The sequence below is a fragment of the Diadema antillarum genome, unplaced genomic scaffold, assembly GCF_040938485.1.
Source record: "Diadema antillarum isolate AM-2024a unplaced genomic scaffold, OU_Dant_1.0 seq00000678_RagTag, whole genome shotgun sequence".
In the NCBI taxonomy this organism is placed as follows: Eukaryota; Metazoa; Echinodermata; class Echinoidea; order Diadematoida; family Diadematidae; genus Diadema; species Diadema antillarum.
The window spans coordinates 228,676-248,446 of NW_027271583.1; the positions used below are offsets into that span (position 1 = coordinate 228,676).

General features: G+C 39.7%; 1 protein-coding gene across 1 annotated transcript in view; it reads left to right on the forward strand.

Annotated features, from left to right (window-relative positions):
- LOC139737055 (stimulated by retinoic acid gene 6 protein-like) overlaps positions 1 to 18,212 on the forward strand; it is a 33,895-nt gene extending 15,683 nt beyond the window's left edge. The window contains exons 14-21 of the mRNA XM_071647733.1: positions 969 to 1,044; positions 2,087 to 2,135; positions 2,669 to 2,786; positions 3,539 to 3,658; positions 5,758 to 5,921; positions 6,988 to 7,220; positions 9,307 to 9,361; positions 17,082 to 18,212. Coding sequence (XP_071503834.1) covers positions 969 to 1,044; positions 2,087 to 2,135; positions 2,669 to 2,786; positions 3,539 to 3,658; positions 5,758 to 5,921; positions 6,988 to 7,220; positions 9,307 to 9,361; positions 17,082 to 17,881 — 1,615 coding nt within the window. The 3' untranslated portion in view covers positions 17,882 to 18,212. The remainder of the gene's footprint in view (positions 1 to 968; positions 1,045 to 2,086; positions 2,136 to 2,668; positions 2,787 to 3,538; positions 3,659 to 5,757; positions 5,922 to 6,987; positions 7,221 to 9,306; positions 9,362 to 17,081) is intronic.
- Positions 18,213 to 19,771: the final 1,559 nt, after the last annotated feature.

Here is a 19,771-nt window from a genome sequence, read left to right on the forward strand (position 1 = left end):
CAATAGTTTTTGTCTCCTTGTATGTTATTTATTAGTCTGTTCTATGGAGGACATGTTATTTTGCAGTCCTACTATGAAGCTACTATAGCTCCATGTTATCATACTGCTCGACACTTACTTCCGCAATACTAAATCGCGATCACCATTTTATGATGTTGAAAGCTTAATTTCAAGATATGAAACTAAAATACAGCCCCGGCCAGTCTCCACGCTATGGTGGTTTATCACCATGTCAATGATGAATGATAATCTGATAGTGATAGTAATAGTGTTTTTGGTTTTTTTTTACATCAAATTTTGTTGTGCGCTCTAAGTTCATTTTATTTTTGTTCTACATGTCAACAAGTTTGTTCAATGTACGCAAATGTTTTTTATACATATGCAAGTTGCTACACAACTTCTGGGCTGCGAAATATTGCAAGGAAAAGTCGTTAATCATTAACAAGAAAGTTGTGTAAGTGCTTGTGTGTGTGCGTGTATGTGTGTGTATGTGTGTGTGCGAGGGAGAGAGACTCAAGGAAATGCATTTTTGTTTTATATTCGAGTTTAGTGTGTACGTCGTTAATCATTAGCAAGACCGTTGTGTGTGTATGTGTGTGTGTGTGTGTGTGTTAGGTGGGGGCGCTGTGGTATAGTGGATAAGAACTCCCAATTCCCGATCGGAGGACCAGATTTCGAATCCCGCCCAGTGCTTACATCCTTGGACAAGATGCTTTTGCCCACAATGTCCCTCTCGACCAAGGTGTATAAATGGCTACCTGGCAACGCTATATAGGGTAATAATAATGGCAGGGCCCTCCGGAAGAGCAGTGGTTACACTGAAGAGGTTACCCTTGGTAAAATAAGACCTTAAAAAAAAAAACAGGAGAGAGAGAGAGAAAGAGACTAAAAGAATGCTTTTGTTTTTATGGTCAAGTTTTGTGACTACTAATTTTCACAAGGCTGTGAATTGTTCTTTTTACTGTCAGGAAGCATATTCTTCGTCTCTATCAGGGAAATCGACGATTCTTACCCGACATCAAACTTACATCGACGCAGAATATGGTAATCATCGGATGTACAATCATGTCCCCCAAAAAAATTACAATCGGATTTTTCTATTGATAACACACAATATGATTAAACCGTTTATATGCTACTTCAGGGTCTTAAAATCGAACATCTTAGTTCTATTTTGCAGAGAACCCCATTCAATTTGGTTAAGCGGTCACAGAGAAATGTGGATTGTTGTAAAGCATGTCATGAGTCTGATTTTTCCAAGTTTAGCACTTGGATGCTCTTGGAACTGCATATCAATATGTAAACACAATATACAGAATTTGGAGGGAGGGGATTTCTGGCATGCTCTACAAGAATCACCATTTTCTCTGACTACTAAAGCAAATTGAATGGGTTTTCTGTAAGATGTTGGTAATGAGTTATAGTTTCTTACCCTGAAATTATGTTTGGATTGATTCACCATTTTTAAAGTTATTGCTGCAGAGGCCGGGGACCGTTGTATCTTTTTTTTTGAGGAGACATACGGTGATATGTGTTCATGCCTGAAAGATATTGGTATCTTGCTGGAATAATGTTGTTTAGGATGGTTAACTGTTATCTTAATTTGACGTTTGTAATTTCTAAAAGTTATAATTTTAATGCAGGTCTACTATGTGCCTGTAGAAATATCAAAGCTGCACGCTTTCAGAATGAAGAAGAAAGAATTAAAGAAGAAATTAAACAAGAAAAACCCTACTCAGATTCAAATTTGAACATTATTTTGGACATACACTGGAGCTTGAAATATCAATAGTAATACTTGCCCTTTATCTATGAGAGTATGGTTATGTATTGATATTGATTTAAAACCCTTTTTTCATAGTTTTCATGATATACATTTTTGGAAACTAACACTGACATTCTGGGAAAGATAGCAAACTTTTTGTTGTTGCGAAACATTGTGAGAAGATGGCAAAACGTTCTCAGAATTTAGCAATCCCTTCAATTAGAAAGTCTGTATTCACTTTATATTCGTGAAACGTTATGATACTAGAGTTTTACTCTCGGAATGCCGTTAACACATAATTCCATAAAATCTTTCATACAGACGGGAAGTTTGCAGTATTGTGGATTTCAAATCGCGTACTATCTGTCAGGTAAGCAGAACATTTCGGGTGGACGTGGTAGTAGTCAATATATTCTTAGATAATGACTTACTATGCCTGATTTATTGCAAAATTAGGTGGGCTTCTTCGAAAGAAAGTTACTATGCTCCATGCTGCGATTTAAGGTAACAAATAGCCCTCTGCGAAATAAATCGGTATGCCCAAATAATGTTACTGGCATCAAAACATCTAAATTGATTTAATATGTGACGGAAATGACAAAACATGTATGCAAAAGGTCGTACCACTTGTTCAACTGTATGGCAAGTTTTCGTATGGAAACACAAATTTATAATCTACAGTCATATGACACTGATACCAACTCAACGTTTTCACTAGGCTGCCTTACTCGTTGCCAGCTATATAGTTTTGGTTATAGGATTAATTTGTCATACTTTAACCGATGATTTCATTTGTTGATTATTCCTATTCACTATGTAGTAAACGTGCTCTCCGTGGTACACCACTTCTTGATGTTAATTGAAGTCATTTTATATATTTATATATACGTCACTTGATCGCAGGCTACGTCATCATGACGATGACGATGTTCGTGGTCATGTACGTCATCAGCGGGGCCATCATCATTCCTCTCATGAAGGATGCCGTGGAGTTCATTCTCAGTTTCATCAACGTGATGGTGTACGTAATCTTTTCGGCTGTGTTAGCTTACAATGTCGTGTTGACCAGTCCGCTATTGAGGTAGATAGCTCACAATGTATACCAGTAGTTGGAAAAAAACCCAGTGAGATACAATGATGATGATTGCGTAACTTGGGAAGAAAAAAGCACACATAAATTAATGAATACATATTATGTACACACTTTATAATTATATACTTATAGATATAGATAGAAAGATAGACACGCAGATATAAGTAACTGATGTACAAGTTTAGTGTAGGTAGAATATGGATGATATTAGGTTTGTCATATGGGAACATAAACTATTATCGGCATTGATTTCCAAGAAAGCATTTCTTGGTATTAAGAATGTTTGCAATTTAGAAAATTAAAAGTTATTCCCTCTTCTAGCAGTTATGATTCTGCTGCAGCGTATCAAAAACTTGAGATCATAAACATGCCTATACATAAGAGTCATCTTTACAAACCCAAAGCATGCTCTGTTTTCAAGCCGGAATCTCGCGTCATTATACATTTTGACATGGTGGAGAAATGCCTCGCACATTAGAGATAAATATATTGAATTCAGCTAGTTTTGTTGTTTTCTAAAATAAGTGAAGATTATTATAATGAATATTTGTATTACAATGATAAGTAACGGTATCGGTCTTACAACTATTTTTCGCGTTTCCGACATACATAAAAAGTGACTAATTTGATGATCTTGAATTTGTTAACGAAGATCTTTAAATCCGATCATTCACATCCAGGCCCTTGTTAGCAGTCGCCATGTTAGTCTTTGGTAGCCAGCCGTTCCTTGCTCGGCGAGTCTTCCTCCAACCACGCATACATCCAACGGACGTTGACAAACCGCTGGCGCTCCAACACAGGTAAGAAAAGAGTGAAAACAAACAAAATAATCAACCAATTATCTGGAATCTCTTACTCATTTTGTGCGTTGAAAATGCGTATGTACCCGTGTTCTATTTTCGCGGAATAAGTTTAGCTTGTGATGATCACAACAAGCACTTGTTAATTTCCCATCAATAAAGATACATATCTGGTCTGTATTCTGGTACCCTAAGTAGGTGAACTGGTAAATGCAAAAGCCCCATCAGTTAAGGTTTATAATCTCTCCATCTCACTCACATCGATATAATCATTTTTATTCGCCATATAACTATACCCACCTCATGCTATTATTTCTTTTTAATTCATTTAGGATCAATTGTAATCGTTGTATTTTTTTCATCATCTTCTTCATTTTTTTCTTCTTCTTCGTTACCTCGAGATCCTTTATCTTTTCTCCTTTTCTCTGCTTCCTCCTCATCTCTCTTCCTTCTTCTCATCATCATTTTCCTTCGCTTCTTCCCCTTCTCTGCCCCTCCATCCTGTGCCCACCTTAATCCTCCTCCTCCTGGTCTCTCATCCCTCCTCCAGTGATTGGTGAAAAAAAAAGCCATCCATTATCGTGATTAGATGCACGAGATGGGCGTATATATAGCGGGATATTTCACGAGGTAATTATGCTGAACAGACAGCACTACCAAACAAACTGATGCTTTCTGCCCGTCGCTAGATTGGATGATTATGATTGGAGCCCAGATAAATCGTCTTCACGCCTTGATCACATGGATACGACATTACAGACACTCGAGATTGAACGCGGAACGATTTGGGTTGCAAGGAAGATTAGGTAACGCGCCAATAAAGCGACCGGGGGCTGGGCGGGAAATTGATGGAAGCGGATGACATCTTCAAATTGGACAAGACGGTAGAGTTAGAAACCCGTCATGGTAATGATAATTAACAACCTGGAAAGTGTAGTTCAGGGGCACATATTCACTCGGGATGGTATGGACAAGGCAAAATCACGTCGTTTCATCCGTACATTAGGGAACCTGATGAGGCGCCCTGAAAACTAGACTTATATAGAACCGAAGATTGTATTCTGGTATGAAAATAAAGGACATTGTCATCGTTGTTGTTGTTGTTTGTTTGTTTTTTTTTTGCAACGCGTTAAGGCGCACTGTCCCTCTACCACGTGCCATCATTCAAATTTCTAGCTGATACAATATATCACATAGGGAGTATCTCTGCTCTTGGAATTGCGACTATACATGATAATTATCGTTATGCACGGTCGCCATTCCAAGAGGTAGGATACTCCCTGAGAACTCTCGAACAGGTCGAACGTAAAGGTCATTCTACTTTGGCCTTCCACAGATTCATTCATAATCAACGCAAAAGGAATCAGTGCGGACAGCTTGTGCTGTGATCTGAATCGAACCAAGTATCGGCCTAAACAGCTTGGCAAGGATGAGAACATCAATATCAATTGCCGAATTATGGGATTTCTTGTCAGACGGATAATCGAGGGACAACGTGGTGTTATCGTTTCTTTTTATATTAGAAATCAAAGGCAAAGGAAAGACAGATCAAGCAATGCATGCACGTTTATCTGCTAGCCGGACACAACACAAAATATGCATTTTACGTGAAGAATTAAGGAGATACTTTGCTGACATGAAGGAATATGACTACAAAACCGATGAACATTGCGTTCTATTTCCTCTTCCATAGAAACATTACCGAGAAGCGCAGTCTCATGGATAAAACAATTGCCGTAAACACAGTTTATCATTGTATTATGAATCGAACTATGTAACGCAATTTGTGTAATCAGTCTGACCAAGACACTTTAGTGACGGTGCTTGCAAAAGAAGGAGGGGGAAAAAAGGACTCACCAACAGGCAGTGCTTGTGAAATGTTCATTACTTTAAAGGAAAATGTTACTGTTATTACATCGCTAGGCAGAATTTCAGATTCTGCCCTATTTCTCTTAATGCAGTCTTTCGATTAAGATTGCCGGTTCTGGCTTTTGGCTCTGTATTTGTAGTGAAAATCAATATGAACTCCAAATCTAGTTTAACCAGTCAATGTTCTCTGTCTATGTGGTTTCCTCCATCTCTTTCTCCCATCCGAGCAGGGACTTCTACCACACCTTCTCCTACTTCCTCGTCTTCCTCAACGTCCTGGTCGGGATGCTGTCCTGCGTGATCCGCATCCTCACCGGGCTCGTGGTCGGCGTCTTCCTCCTCTGCCGCATCGACCGTCCCATCCTGATGAGAGGATTCGAGAATCTCGATCAATGTACGTACCCGGGGAGTCGGAAAGGAGGAGGAGGGGGGGGGGGGGTGGGCGAGGGTCAACTGCGACATGTTCCCATGTGAATGAATGATATTTTAAGAGAGAGAAAAATGGCATACGTTCAATGTTCAAGTGAGCACTACTACAGCGTGATGAAAAGCAAACACGATGAACTGTATTGTCCTCTCTTGAGAGCCGATTTTGTAATAAGTAATAAGGTATCCTTTGTCTAGGGTGCCTCATCAGTTTTACCACTGTTCTACCAAAAGGCCATGCCATTCTTATTACCCTAGCATTGCCATGTACCCATTTATACACCTGGGTCGAGAGGGACACTGTGGGTAAAAACGTCTTGTCCAAGGACGTACGCACTGGGCGGGAATCGAACTCGGGTCCTCTGAATTGGAGATGGGAGTCTTATCCATAATGTCACATTTTGTCTGCTTGACAATGAAAAAGAAATAGTGCTTTTGGTCACCGCAGGCACCTGCTCAAAAAAAATATAATCTCCTCTTGATTTTCCTATTAGAAATAGAAAAATACCCATAAACAGTGATACCGTATCCTTTCCATCAAAATAATTCTTGTCATGGATTTTTCACTTGATAATGATTTGTCTAGTTATTACGGGGGTCTATGTTTAATTTGCTGTTATTATCGACCGATATTGTTTTGAGAACAAACCTAACATTAAGAATGTAGTGACATCATCACAATCATCTGATGTTACTGCCCCCATCTCTATCGCTTTTTTTTCCGCTAAAATGCATGAAATCGCCAAGCAGTGCCATTCATCTTAATGCCGATTGCAATCAATTAGAAAAAGCTTATAACTTTAGTGTGTATGGATCGGTATCCCTAAAATGAATAGAAGATGAAATTGAAGATTAGAGGACAGTTTCAGCTTCGGCGTTCCAACATTGATTGATGGATGTGCAATAATCACATATAGGCCGTTAGGCTATATTTCAGGCTTATGAAAGCATTAACAATAGTTGAGTGTGTGTAGTGGAACAGTTCTACCTTGGTGTCTCTAACCTCGCATTCTCCCTACCCTGTTTTCGCGCAGCCTATCTGGCATACATCGGCAACCTGAACATGATCAACGCCCACAGCCACCCCGTACTCGTAGTCTTCTGTCAGATCCTCATCAACAAGATCGTGGTTCGCAAGAAGGCTCGATTAAGGCACGCCCACAACGGGCCGGAGGACGAGAGCGCGACATACGAGATCATCGAACACGACATTGGTGAGCGCACTAACATGTTTTTTTTTTTCCATACTGCATTTGAAAAGACAAATGTAATTCTATTCATTGGTTTTTTTTTTTGTCCACAAAGAAAACATGAGCCTGTGATTATTGGTATAATGATTCTCATGCATACAATAAAAACTACCCGTACAATGATAATTATTAAAAGATTAGAGTATGGGTAGTCATGTGCCGTATTTTATACCGCCAGAATGTTTGGTTAGTCATATTGGAAGTATCAACATTTCACTCTGAATGTTTCATTTTATAAATTTCGTGTTAACGCAGTAGTGGTCGAAGCAAGGTTTTTTTATTAAAATTATTATTCTATAACCGTGATCAAGGTCGGTGTTTTATAGCGATGTTTTGTTAGCTCCAGAAAATAAAAAACTTTTTTTTTTCAACACTACATGCACACAACACGTTACGTTCGATTTGGAGAACAGTGAGCAATGTGGTGATTGTGCATCCTTTTCGTCCTGCTCAATATTTGAAGTAACCAACATTGAAAAGGAAAGCATTTCTCTCTTACGCCTAATTTCCAACTTGTGCAGTCGCCTCTGGTGGTTCGCCAATGTGCACCCCCACCGTGTCGAGTATATTAGGTTGCTATCAATTAATCTTAAGACAAATGAATCTAGTTTTTTTACCGCAGTCTATTGTGTTTCCCCAGCGACTCGTATCCCAATCACTAACAAATCAGGAGATACTTATCGACAGTCATTCTTATAATGGCCGAGACTAAATTTAGAGAAGCGCGATCGCATATCGCAGTCTGTCAAACCCCCTCAGAGCTTTTAGTGTGTCTATAACCAGGCGCAATATCACTATTTCTTTGTGGCAATGATATCGGCAGACTGGGCAGTGCTATAAACTTTTCAAATTCAAAGTTTCAAGATGTTTTGTAAGCTCTAAATAACGACGTCCTAAAAGAGGACTTATAGAGACGCACTGTTCTTACAAAGCTTGGAACGACGCTCTCTGTCCCTCACACCGCTGAGTTTAGTACAAACTGTAGTGTTTGTATGTAGTAGACCCCATATTCTGTGTGTATGTGTATGGTTTATTTTACGTAACGTGCTTTCGAAATGGCAGAGATAATATTGGTGATACAACTTCATCAAAAGTGACAGATAACACCTGTTAGTATCTTCTTACTTGTATGAAAAGGACCAGATATATAAAAAGAAAATGAAAACAGAATCTTCTTGATAAAACATTATGCACGTTGGCGATAAACACCATCATGACTTTCTGTGTATGCAGGAAGACCTACCATCGGTGTACTTAAAGGAACTATGGAATGTAAATGCATGTTCACTTGAATTGATTCGTAATGATAACCCTTAAAGTCACTTATGTTGGCAAATGAATATGTAAATACGGGTATAATGTCAAAACAAGTCAATGTGATTTTTCATTGCATTGTACCTTTAAACTTCTCGGTAAAACATGTCACAGCCAGCTACTCTTGTTATTCGAGGAGACATTTTGTTTGTCTGTTTTAAAAACGCTTGAAAAGTTGTTGTTTCATGGATTCACGTATCATGCTTTAGTAGCATGAGGCACATTTGTCATGGAAGCTGACTGTTGCCAATAACAACGGAAGTGCGACATGCTCTAATATGTATTGCATTGACATATGTGAGATGTTTAATCACGACATACAAATTCCAGTTGTGTAAGTTATAGGGAATACAAATGCGCGCCATTGTAAATGACAGTCAAGGCGATGTGATGCGGTTTGACACGTTTCATTACAATCAAAATGATTCCACGTAGATTATAGAGGAAACAACCAGTATCAAATTTTCCCAGTTGCCTATACTTTAGCAATTTGAGACATATTTGCGGCCTTACTTATTATCGAACCCATTGTGAAATATACTGCACATAATATAAACGAAAGTGTCATTGTTTCACTTGCTTGAATAAACATCCCTTCTGATATACATATATCAACCTCTCCTTTCAGTTTTCCCACGCTCAAGTTGAAATCATTGCTTTCCAAAAGCGCTTTGCATGAATGTGCCATACCGTAATGTATAGTTATCGCTCTCTCTCTCTCTCCTCTACCCTCTTTTTCTTTCTCTTCCCCCTCTTGTTTGTGTTGTCGCTGTATTAGGGAGGTCCAAGACATATGCCGTAGTCGACTACGGGAGTACGAATAACCGTTCTAGTACCCTGGGGAGTAAGTCTAGTCGTTTCGCTTTCGTGACGTCATCAGTGTTTTCACCGCCACAGGACACGACCTAGTCACGCATCACTTCTCTTTCAATTTAGAGACGAATATCATCGTGTGTTTTCTTTTTTCTTTTCCTCCTCAGTCACCAACCAACTCGCACCAATATTGCAAAGCCATTCATCATTCCAAAACTTACGCGCCGATTTAGAATTTTTGTCCTTGGTGTCAATCACCTGCTACCCATTATATGTTTCGTTCACTTTCTCTTTCAGCTGTATCCTGTATGACTGGAATCACGATCACACTTCCTACCTTTACAATTATGAAGTAAATTGCAACCCCCCCCCCCCCCCGAAAATCCCAAACCACAATAATGATGATGACGATGATAATATTTATAATGATAATAATAATGATAATAATAATAATAATAATAATAATAATAATAATAATAATGATAATAGTAATAACAATAGTAATAGTAATAAAAAATGATATAATAATTATTATCATGATCATCTAAAAAAACAAATCATATTCAGTTAACGTATCAAGGAATAAGACATTCAGGATATCTTGCTTTTGATGCTTTACCCAACTCAAAGAAATTGATGTGGTCATGACAGCAAGTCACGGAAGAAAAAGAAGGATTAAGGAGAAATGGATGAATTTCTCATTTCTCCTTCAGGAGAAGAGAAATGAGAAGGAAAAATAACGAAATAAAGAAGAGAGTAACAGGAGAGGGACATATTTAGACATTATAAATGAGAAGAAAGACGAGAAAATAAGAAGGGTATAACGCAGGAGAGAAAGACGAGAGAGAAAATACATGTGTGTGGAGTGGGCCTTCTCACACGCTGACCTATTTATTCATTTATTTTTTTTGTCCCCGCCGAACGAGTTCGAGCAGGGGACTATGAAACGGGCTCCGTACGTGTGTGTGTCCGTGTGTCCGTCCGTGTGTCCGTCCGTCCGTGTGTCCGTGTGTGCGTCCGTGTGTGATCAAAATCTTCAATTTGCTACTTCTCTGTCATTTATGAGCCAATTTTGATTCTGTTTGCTTTATATGATAGCACTACATGGGAGCTTTGAAACTTCTACACAGAATTTCAGTCGTGACCTTTGACCTTGACCTTTGACCTATATTGTACATTTTGCTACAAAATGCTACTCCTTCGCCATTTCTAACCCGATTTCGATTCCGTTCGCTTTATGTGATGGCACTAGGTGAGGGCTTCAAAATTTCTACACAGAATTTTGACCTTTGACTTCTTTGACCTTTGACCTTGATTTTTTGACCTATATTGTACATTTTGCTATAAAATGCTACTCCTTCGCCATTTCTAACCCGATTTCGATTCCGTTTGCTTTATATGATGGCACTAGGTGAGGGCTTCAAAACTTCTACACAGAATTTTGACCTTTGACTTCTTTGACCTTTGACCTTGATTTCTGACCTATATTGTACATTTTGCTACGAAATGCTACTCCTTCGCCATTTTTAACCCGATTTCGATTCCGTTTGCTTTATATGATGGCACTAGTTGAGGGCTTCAAAACTTCTACACAGAATTTTGACCTTTGACTTCTTTGACCTTTGACCTTGATTTTTGACCTATATTGTGCATTTTGCTACAGAATGCTACTCCTGCGCCATTTCTAACCCAATTTCGATTCCATTTGCTTTATGTGATGGCGCTAGGTGAGGGCTTCAAAACTTCTACACAGAATTTTGACCTTTGACTTCTTTGACCTTTGACCTTGATTTTTTACCTATATTGCACATTTTGTTACAAAATGCTACTTCCGGCGGGGACATATGTTACGCACCGCGTAATTTCTACTTTTCCTTGTTTAATTAAGGACACCCCAACATTTCGACACATGACCTTAAAACACACTTCATTCCAAATCATAGATACTTCATTGCACACACAAAAAAGTCGTTTTCATTATAATATATAGGGCATGATACGCTTTGTGTCTTTTTCTTGTTGTTTTCTCTCATTTCGTTCTCTTTAGTTCCATTCCATTGATGCCATCTTATTTCTATCCCAGTGCAATTTCAATTTATTACACTTCATCATGTATATGTATATATACATATATATGTATATATACATATATGTATATATATATATATATATATATATATATATATCATAAACGAACATTGAATGTCATGAATATCACCTATTCATCATCATCTTCTTCAACATCACCATTATTATTGCTCCAGTCAATATTATAATATTATTCTAAATCGCCCTCTCCGAGCCCAGTACATACGTATTGGTTCAATTACGCAATTGAAATCAATTAGACAAATAGGCATTGTTGAGCTTCAAATAATCCGGTGAAATTAAAGAACTGTCGTAGACCCGTTTTGTATTGTAGAAGTATAGCTTAAGTCATTAATTGCGAATAACAGAATAAATGAGTTCAAATCCCAGGTCCATTCCCTCCTTTCGTTTGGTTTGGAATTGACCACGTGATCAGCCTTACAGAGAGCCGCAGCCTAAAAAAAAAAACAATAATTGTAGGACAAATTTGTAACAATTCCTTGGTTGCCCGAGTTAATTTCTTTGGAATTGTACACTAGTTTGAACATGGAAAGTTATAGACCGAAAAAAAAAGACAACAAAAACGCTATCGTAAACAGAAATATCTGAGCTAATACCGTATAAAGCCGCAAGAACCAATGGCACAAGATTTATATCCCTTTTCCGTTTGGTGATATATATGAGCTAGTATAAGCATTTACAATATCTCATATCACTTCAACCCAACACAATAGACAGGCATCTTTTCACAAACACACACACACACACACACACACACACACACAGTGATGTGATGTTTATAACCATTTCCTTTTAGTATTTACCATACGGATAACAGATGTGCTAAACAGTAGAATTCTCTGCCATTTTGTAACCTGAATGAAGTTATTGCGCGCGTGTAACATGTGGAAGCGAGTGTTGAGAGATTTGAGGAGCAGTGTTACTGTGTCCGGTCTTTTTTTTTTTTTTGACGGCATTTGTAGTTGTTTTGTTGAGCGGCAGCAGGCGATGGGCATGCACGCAAATGAGATATACATCATACATTTTTCGTGGTAATTACGAATGTAAGAAGTCTTCGGCCATCACTGTAACCTTTAAATGCTCCCAATAGAGTACCAAAGTGACGTTTTCACAGTCTTTTCTTATAACTTGGGTTGGAACCAGGTGCGCACATAAACGCTCCGGCCAGGTGAGGATGTTTATAGAACCAGTTTCCATAGCGATGAATCGCTACAACATCACACCTGTGTACTCTATTTAGCATATATTATTCTTGCGTCGCCATGGCTACCGCCTACTTATAGATATCCTTTATACATCTCTTGTCGTGTTGAGAGTATTGATGGACTGTGATTCATTTCTAGGTGATGTTTAAATGGGTATAAATATTGAAGAGTGGCCTGTAAAGACTCTAAAAACACATATTTTTTTAAAATAACTTTGCAGTGCAGAAGTGCATTTGATGAGATCACGTTCAGTGTATGTATTAGAATCATCATGTTTTCACAGTGTGAGGAATCATACCATAAACTATAGTAGACGAGAACATGAAATTGTGGTCATGACAATCAATATTAACGTTTTTACTATGATTGTCAGTGTTACTACTACTGTACTGGTAGTAGTAGCATTAGTATTATTATTTGTATCCTTGTTGTGATCATTGTTATCTATTTTGTAATTGTGTTATCATCACAGTGTTTATTTTGTGATAGCATTGAGATTAATGAATCTTTGTACCATCATCACGCACCCACGCACCCCCACACACATATTACATGTATACATGTATATATACGTACATATCTACTCTTGTAATGTCATAATTACTGTAGCGACTCGATTGATTATCATTGCTTTATTGGGAGTAATTAGTGGTGTAAGGAGCCCTCCTACAATGCCGATGCCATGACAATCGTTCTCATCAGCACTACCTTGACATTTGTAGCAGCTGTTGACTAGTATGTGAACAGGGGCGTCACCAGCTTTTTTTTCAAGGGGGGTGCGTTTTGACACTAAATGTTTACGAGATTTTTTGGACAGACATATGGAATATAGGAAGCTCTCAATCCCTACACTTCTACTGTTTTTTGAGGGAAACCAAGCGGGGAAGGGGCACCGGCGTAGCTAGGATTTCATCTTGGGGGGGGGGGGGGGGGGGGGGGCTAGTATGCGAGGGAGCGAGCAAGGGTGGGGGAGGGTGTGGAAGTGCCGGAGGGGGTTGTACCCCCTATAAATGGATTATGGAATGACGGTGTGAAACTACAAATTTAATTACTGGCAGCGATATCAGGAGAATGGCATAACGACTACATGCGAGCGAGGGGAGCGAGCAAGCTTGAAATTTTTGACATTTTACAGTCCAAAAACTGCCGTTTTATAGCCATATTTTATTGCTTTGTAAATTAACGGGAGGCGCACCGGGCGCAACTGCTGGCAATTACTGGCAGCAACATCAGGTGAATGGCATAATAATCAAATGCGAGCGAGCGAAGAGAGCGAGCTTGAAAAATTTGACATTTTACAGTCCCAAAAATGCCATTTGGAGCCATACTTTTTCGCTTTGGAAATAAAGGAGGGGTGGGGGCGCAACTGCCGGTAATTACTGGTAGTAACATCAGGAGAATTGCATAACAATTAAATGCGAGCGAGCGAGCTTGAAAATTTTGACATTTTACAGTCCAAAAACTGCCATTTGTAGCCATATTTATTTGCTTTGGAAATTAAGGGGGGCACACCGGGCGCAACTGCTGGCAATTACTGAAAGCAACATTAGGTGAATGGCATAGCAATTAAATGCGAGCGAGCGAAGAGAGCGAGCTTGAAAATTTTGACATTTTACAGTCCAAAAACTGCCATTTGGAGCCATATTTTTTCGCTTTGGAAATAAAGGAGGGGTGGGGGCGCAACTGCCGGTAATTACTAGCAGAAACATCAGGAGAATTGCATAAAAATTAAATGCGAGCGAGCGAGCTTGAAAATTTTGACATTTTACAGTCCCAAAACTGCCATTATTTTGTAGCCATATCTTTTTGCTTTGGAAATTAAGGGGGGCACACCGGGCGCAACTGCTGGCAATTACTGGTAGCAACATCAAGTGAATGGCATAACAATTAAATGCGAGCGAGCGAAGAGAGCGAGCTTGAAAATTGTGACATTTTACAGTCCAAAAACTGCCATTTGGAGCCATATTTTTTCGCTTTGGAAATAAAGGAGGGGGGGGGGGCGCACCGGGCGCAACTGCCGGCAATTACTGGCAGCAACATCAGGAGAAGTGCGTAACAATTAAATGCGATCGAGCGAGCGAGCGAGCTTGAAAATTTTGACATTTTACAGTAAAAAACAAACAAACTGCCGTTGTATAGCTATATTTCTACGCTTTAGAATCTAAGGGGCCGCATCGGGCCCAACTGCTGGCAAATACTGGCAGCAATATCAGGAGAGCATAATGATTACATTCGAGCGAGCGGAACGAGCGAGCTTGAAAATTTTACATTTTACAGTCCAAAAACTGCCGTTCTTAGCCATATTTTTTCGCTTTGGAAATTAAGGGGGAGGGGCACCGGGCGGAACTGCTGGCAATTACTGGCAGCAACATCAGGTGTATTGCATAACAACTAATGCGAGCGAGCGAAGAGAGCGAGCTTGAAAATTTTACATTTTACAGTCTAAAAACTGCCGTTCTTAGCCATATTTTTTCGCTTTGGAAATTAAGGGGGGCGCACCGGGCGCAACTGCAGGCAATTACTGGCAGCAACATCAGAAGAATGGCATAAAGATTAAATGCGAGCGAACAGAGCAAGCGAGCTTGAAAATTTTGACGTCATCTTTTACAGTCCCCAAACTGCCGTGTGTATAGCTATATTTTTTCGCTTTGGAAATTAAGGGGGGGGGGGGCACCAGGCGCCCGGTGTGCCCCTCCCCCTGGATCCGCCAGTGGTAGTCCAGGGTGTGGGTTTATGTTCATGACTGGGGGAGGTATGGCCAGCGAGGTGGCGTCGAAGTGACCAAGCGGGGAAAGGATGTCCAAAATCTGCACTTTAGAGCATCCCCTAAAATAATTGTGCGTGTTTGTTTGTGTGTGTGTGTGTGTATTATATACATGGAAAAGTTAGGAATTAGCCCAGGTCAAGTCTTTTTATTGGCAATGCTAGACATTTTTATATAGACCAGTATGTAAAGCAACACTGCAAAATGCAATGATCTAGCTTTGATAAAACGAAGCGTAAGGTACAAAGGTGTACATTCTACATCACATTGCGCAACATTGTGGCGACTCTTCGTTCGGATGTACTGAGTACACTGCGCACATCCATGCTTATATGCAGAATGCCAACCAGGAATCACAATCTTTTGTCGGGTCCGGGCTTTTTGAACAATGTTTCACACTATATACCTATTTAATTATGGTTAAAAGAAATCATAGAAAAATATCTTATTTCTGGATCACCCTTTCATTCAAAAGCAGTTTACTAGCACTTGAACTACTATTTCGGTAAATCTTTTTTTTTTTTTTTTTTTTTTTTTTTTTTTTACCAGCGGATTGGGTAGGGGGCGCACCCCCCCCCCCCTCCGTAGTTACGCCGCTGCTTTTGGGTGAAATGATTGGACAGATTTCTTGATTCTAACAAAAAAGCAAGAAAATCTTTTCATCGCGGGAATTATGATTATGTGGGGTGGGGCAAATGGTGCGCTTGCCTTCCAATATTTTTATGGGGGCAACATTTTTGTTTTCTTTCAAAAGCAAGAAAATCTTTTCATTTCGGGAATTATTAATTATGGGGGGGGGGGCAAAACTAAAATATGCTTGCCCCTCCATTTTTTTTTATTTTTTTAATGAAGCTAAGGCTCGCTCTTGGGCTGGCAATATGGATTGGTCAGAAGTAACGTACACAGACTCTACATACTTGTAAGTAGCACACGTACATGCAAACGTTTATAAGTGGTTCGTATCGTACGGATGTACAGTACGGTCGATAAATAGTAAACACTGTAGAATACTAATAGATATGTGTAAAATCAGTGCTGCCAGAACCAGGGGTGCGAATTGTTTTTGCCGACGATTTTCTTGTGTGTGTGTGTGTGTGTGTGTGTGTGTGTGTGTGTGTGTCCCTGGTGCAAAATATGAAAAAAAAATAGAGAAGAATAATTATTTAGCGTCTGGCGTTGAGGTCGCTCGCAGACTTTTTTTTTTTTTTTAAGGATCTGAAGGGGGGTGCGTTCGCACCCAACGCACCCCCCCCTGGTGACGCCCATGTGTGAAGATTTCATTATCGTTATAGAAAATGCAAGTTTACATTATATACATGTTAGCACTTGGCATATCCCATTGGAAATGATGCGTCCGAACAGCCAGTTTTCGACTGCCTTGGTATATCACATAGTGGTTAGCCAATTGTGATTAGCTCATTCGTTCCGTCAGTAGTTCATAAAACATCAGTTTCAAAGACACGTCGGTGACATAGTTATCTTTCACGGAGACTGGTCATCAGGGAACAATTCAGTAGTCAAGCATTCAACCCAACCTGTTGCAGTGACTATTGACTTTCTGGCGTTGCCAGATAAAGTCTAAACGCTGCTAACGTAAAGTATATCAAGCAACAGAGAGTTAATTACAACATCCATTTGAAATTTCCTTTGTTTTTTACCATGTGGTCTTGCAGAGAGCATCTCTCCTCACGCACGTGCAGTGATGAGGTGGCAGCTGGCATACACACTCCTTTTCAACCCGTCTCTCCTGCATACCCGGAAGCGTTCCCGCCAGATCACCTTCAAGGAAATGGAGGAGCGCATCCTCAAAGTGGCCACGCTGCTGCCCCACCGGCAGCAGGTTCTCCAGCGCTCGCAGGCCGCCGCGGCCAAAGGTCCGAGGGTGCAGTCGGCGCCGCTGCTGTACGCGGAGCGCGAGATGGCCAACAGATTGGCAGCGGCGGCACTCAATCGCGAGCTCATGGACGACATGTCCGACCACGGCGAGGAGATGACGGACGAAGACGCGCACCATTTCAACAAGGCGAAGCTGGTGGTGGACGCTGAGGAGGATAAACCTGTTAACGTTCATCAAGCGGACAATGAGAAAGGAATCGCATCGAAAATCTCAAACGAGAGAGACACAGGAGCCCCAAAAGAGGGCACCCTTACCAGTGCAGGTCACGGTAGTGAAAGGAAAGAAAAGATTGATGTGAAAAATTTGGAGAATTCAGTCAATTCTGTTCCTACTGCTGGCACAGATAGAACAAGCTCTAATTCTCGTCATAGCGACGTCACGTCAGCGAGCGGCGTGGTCGCCGCGCCCACCGATAATGAGGTCGTCCCCAGCGACGATCCGACGGGGAATGGGAGGTCCGGAGACGAACCATCGATCGTCGACGTGCAGGAGGAGGATGGAGTCCATGTAAGATTCGAAGAGACCTCAGAATCCACCACCGATGACCCGATTGACACCATTTCTCCTCAGAAATAGATAGATTTGATATTGGTGGTGTTTGACGAGAACCCTTTGTTTGATTATAGTCCTTGCAGACTTTTAGATTCAGGAGTAGTACAACTGAGAAAGACACACATACAGGAAGACGCTGTCTATACGGACACACACTCACGCACTTGCACCATTGTTTGTAGTAAAGTGAGTATCTTTAATACTTAATTAAAGAAAACAAATGAGATAGTATATCTGTTACACCAAATATTTTAATTAATTCCATCTGTTCAAGCAACAGATGGAATTATATGAATTCTAAGGAAGTTGGAGGGGGGGGGGGGCAATCCCCACAATGCATGTTACACATTGCAACATTGCGATAACATTTCATGAAATTCGGCTATTTGTGCAGTTTTTGCCCAATTAAAAAAAAAAGTACATTAAGTTCAGTTTCATCCCATACTCAAGATAACCGCCATTATCAGCTTAAATCCAGACTTACGGAAAGGTAAAGGTTTCTGAAACAGGTTCAGCGAGAGATTTGTACGACTGTGACATCATCATCTCAATTAGGCTGTTTATGCGGTTGCTATACATAAATACTGTTTGTCATGAAATATGTGAAACTTATAAATTCGACGACTTTGGTATTTCAGGTCAGATTTAGATTATCCTCTGTCATTCTGTATATTTTATTTTACTTGATAACTCTGAAACCGACTTTGAATATGGCGAAGAATTTAGAAAGGATCCCTCAAATCCACTCATAGTGTCAAGATGATTCCTGTGCTCGTATCAAAATTAGGAAGTTGGATGATATATAAACGTAATCATCTCTTTCCATACGGTCACGTACTATATTTGACTTTTTCCAGCGTTGTCTAAGTGCTGTGTGTTTATGCATTCGCATATGTGTATTTTCATTATTGTTGGACATGTATTAAAATTTTTGACCGTGTGTCGATGGGTTACTTTATGGGAGAGTCTTGGTGAATGTCATAACACAACCGCTACTTACGTGCTAGAGACTTATACCAGAGTGTGATTAAAGTCAACGTTTACGTCCCCCTGTTTTAGAAATTAAAAAACACACACTATTACTCATAGATTTTTAAACGTAATATCATCAATGCATGTGTGCATTCATTGTTTCCTCAAAATCTCAAATTATGTAAAAGTTTTACCACGAGAGTAAAATAATTGTTTTGAACATCATCAGCTGTCGGTTGGACATCATTACAGTGAAACTGAAGGGAACAGAACATGATAAATCGCTATTTTACGAGAGAAGTGCATTGTATATGCACGAAGAAGAACTGAATCCTTTTTAAGTCGTTGTCCCATTGCCGTGTTGGGTACTCAATGAAACCCGTGTCATGATTTGTAGGCGCCACGCATGCCATATTAGTCCAGACTCTATACAGTAAATTCTATACAGCATTATGCCAACGTCATGTAGAAAATTATCGTCAAGTCAGTAAGTCTGTTGTGTTCGCAGCCCGCGTACGAAGATGTGATATCAACATTATGATTACACACAGAAGCAAACAATAGTTTCCTGTCTATTTCTTCGTTCGTTTGATTAGAATTATACGGAGCCCGGGAAGGGACATGCGAAAAGTACTTTTATCTCATTTAATGAGATATTATGTGATTTTAATGACATAACCATCTCATTAAAACGATAAATTATGTCATTTTGTTGGGATATTATGTCAATTTAATGAGCATCTCGCTATGATTGATTGATTGATTGACTTTATTTCATCACGGATAAAATCCTGCTTTCAGCTGTTAGCTGGTTTTCAAGCATGGCTGTGAACTTTAATACAAATGTACAAAGCGTATGTTTGCAAACAGATTTACAATGAATAAAATATAATCAGAAACGTGTAACATGAAAAGTATATACAATGAACAAAAGAAATCAAA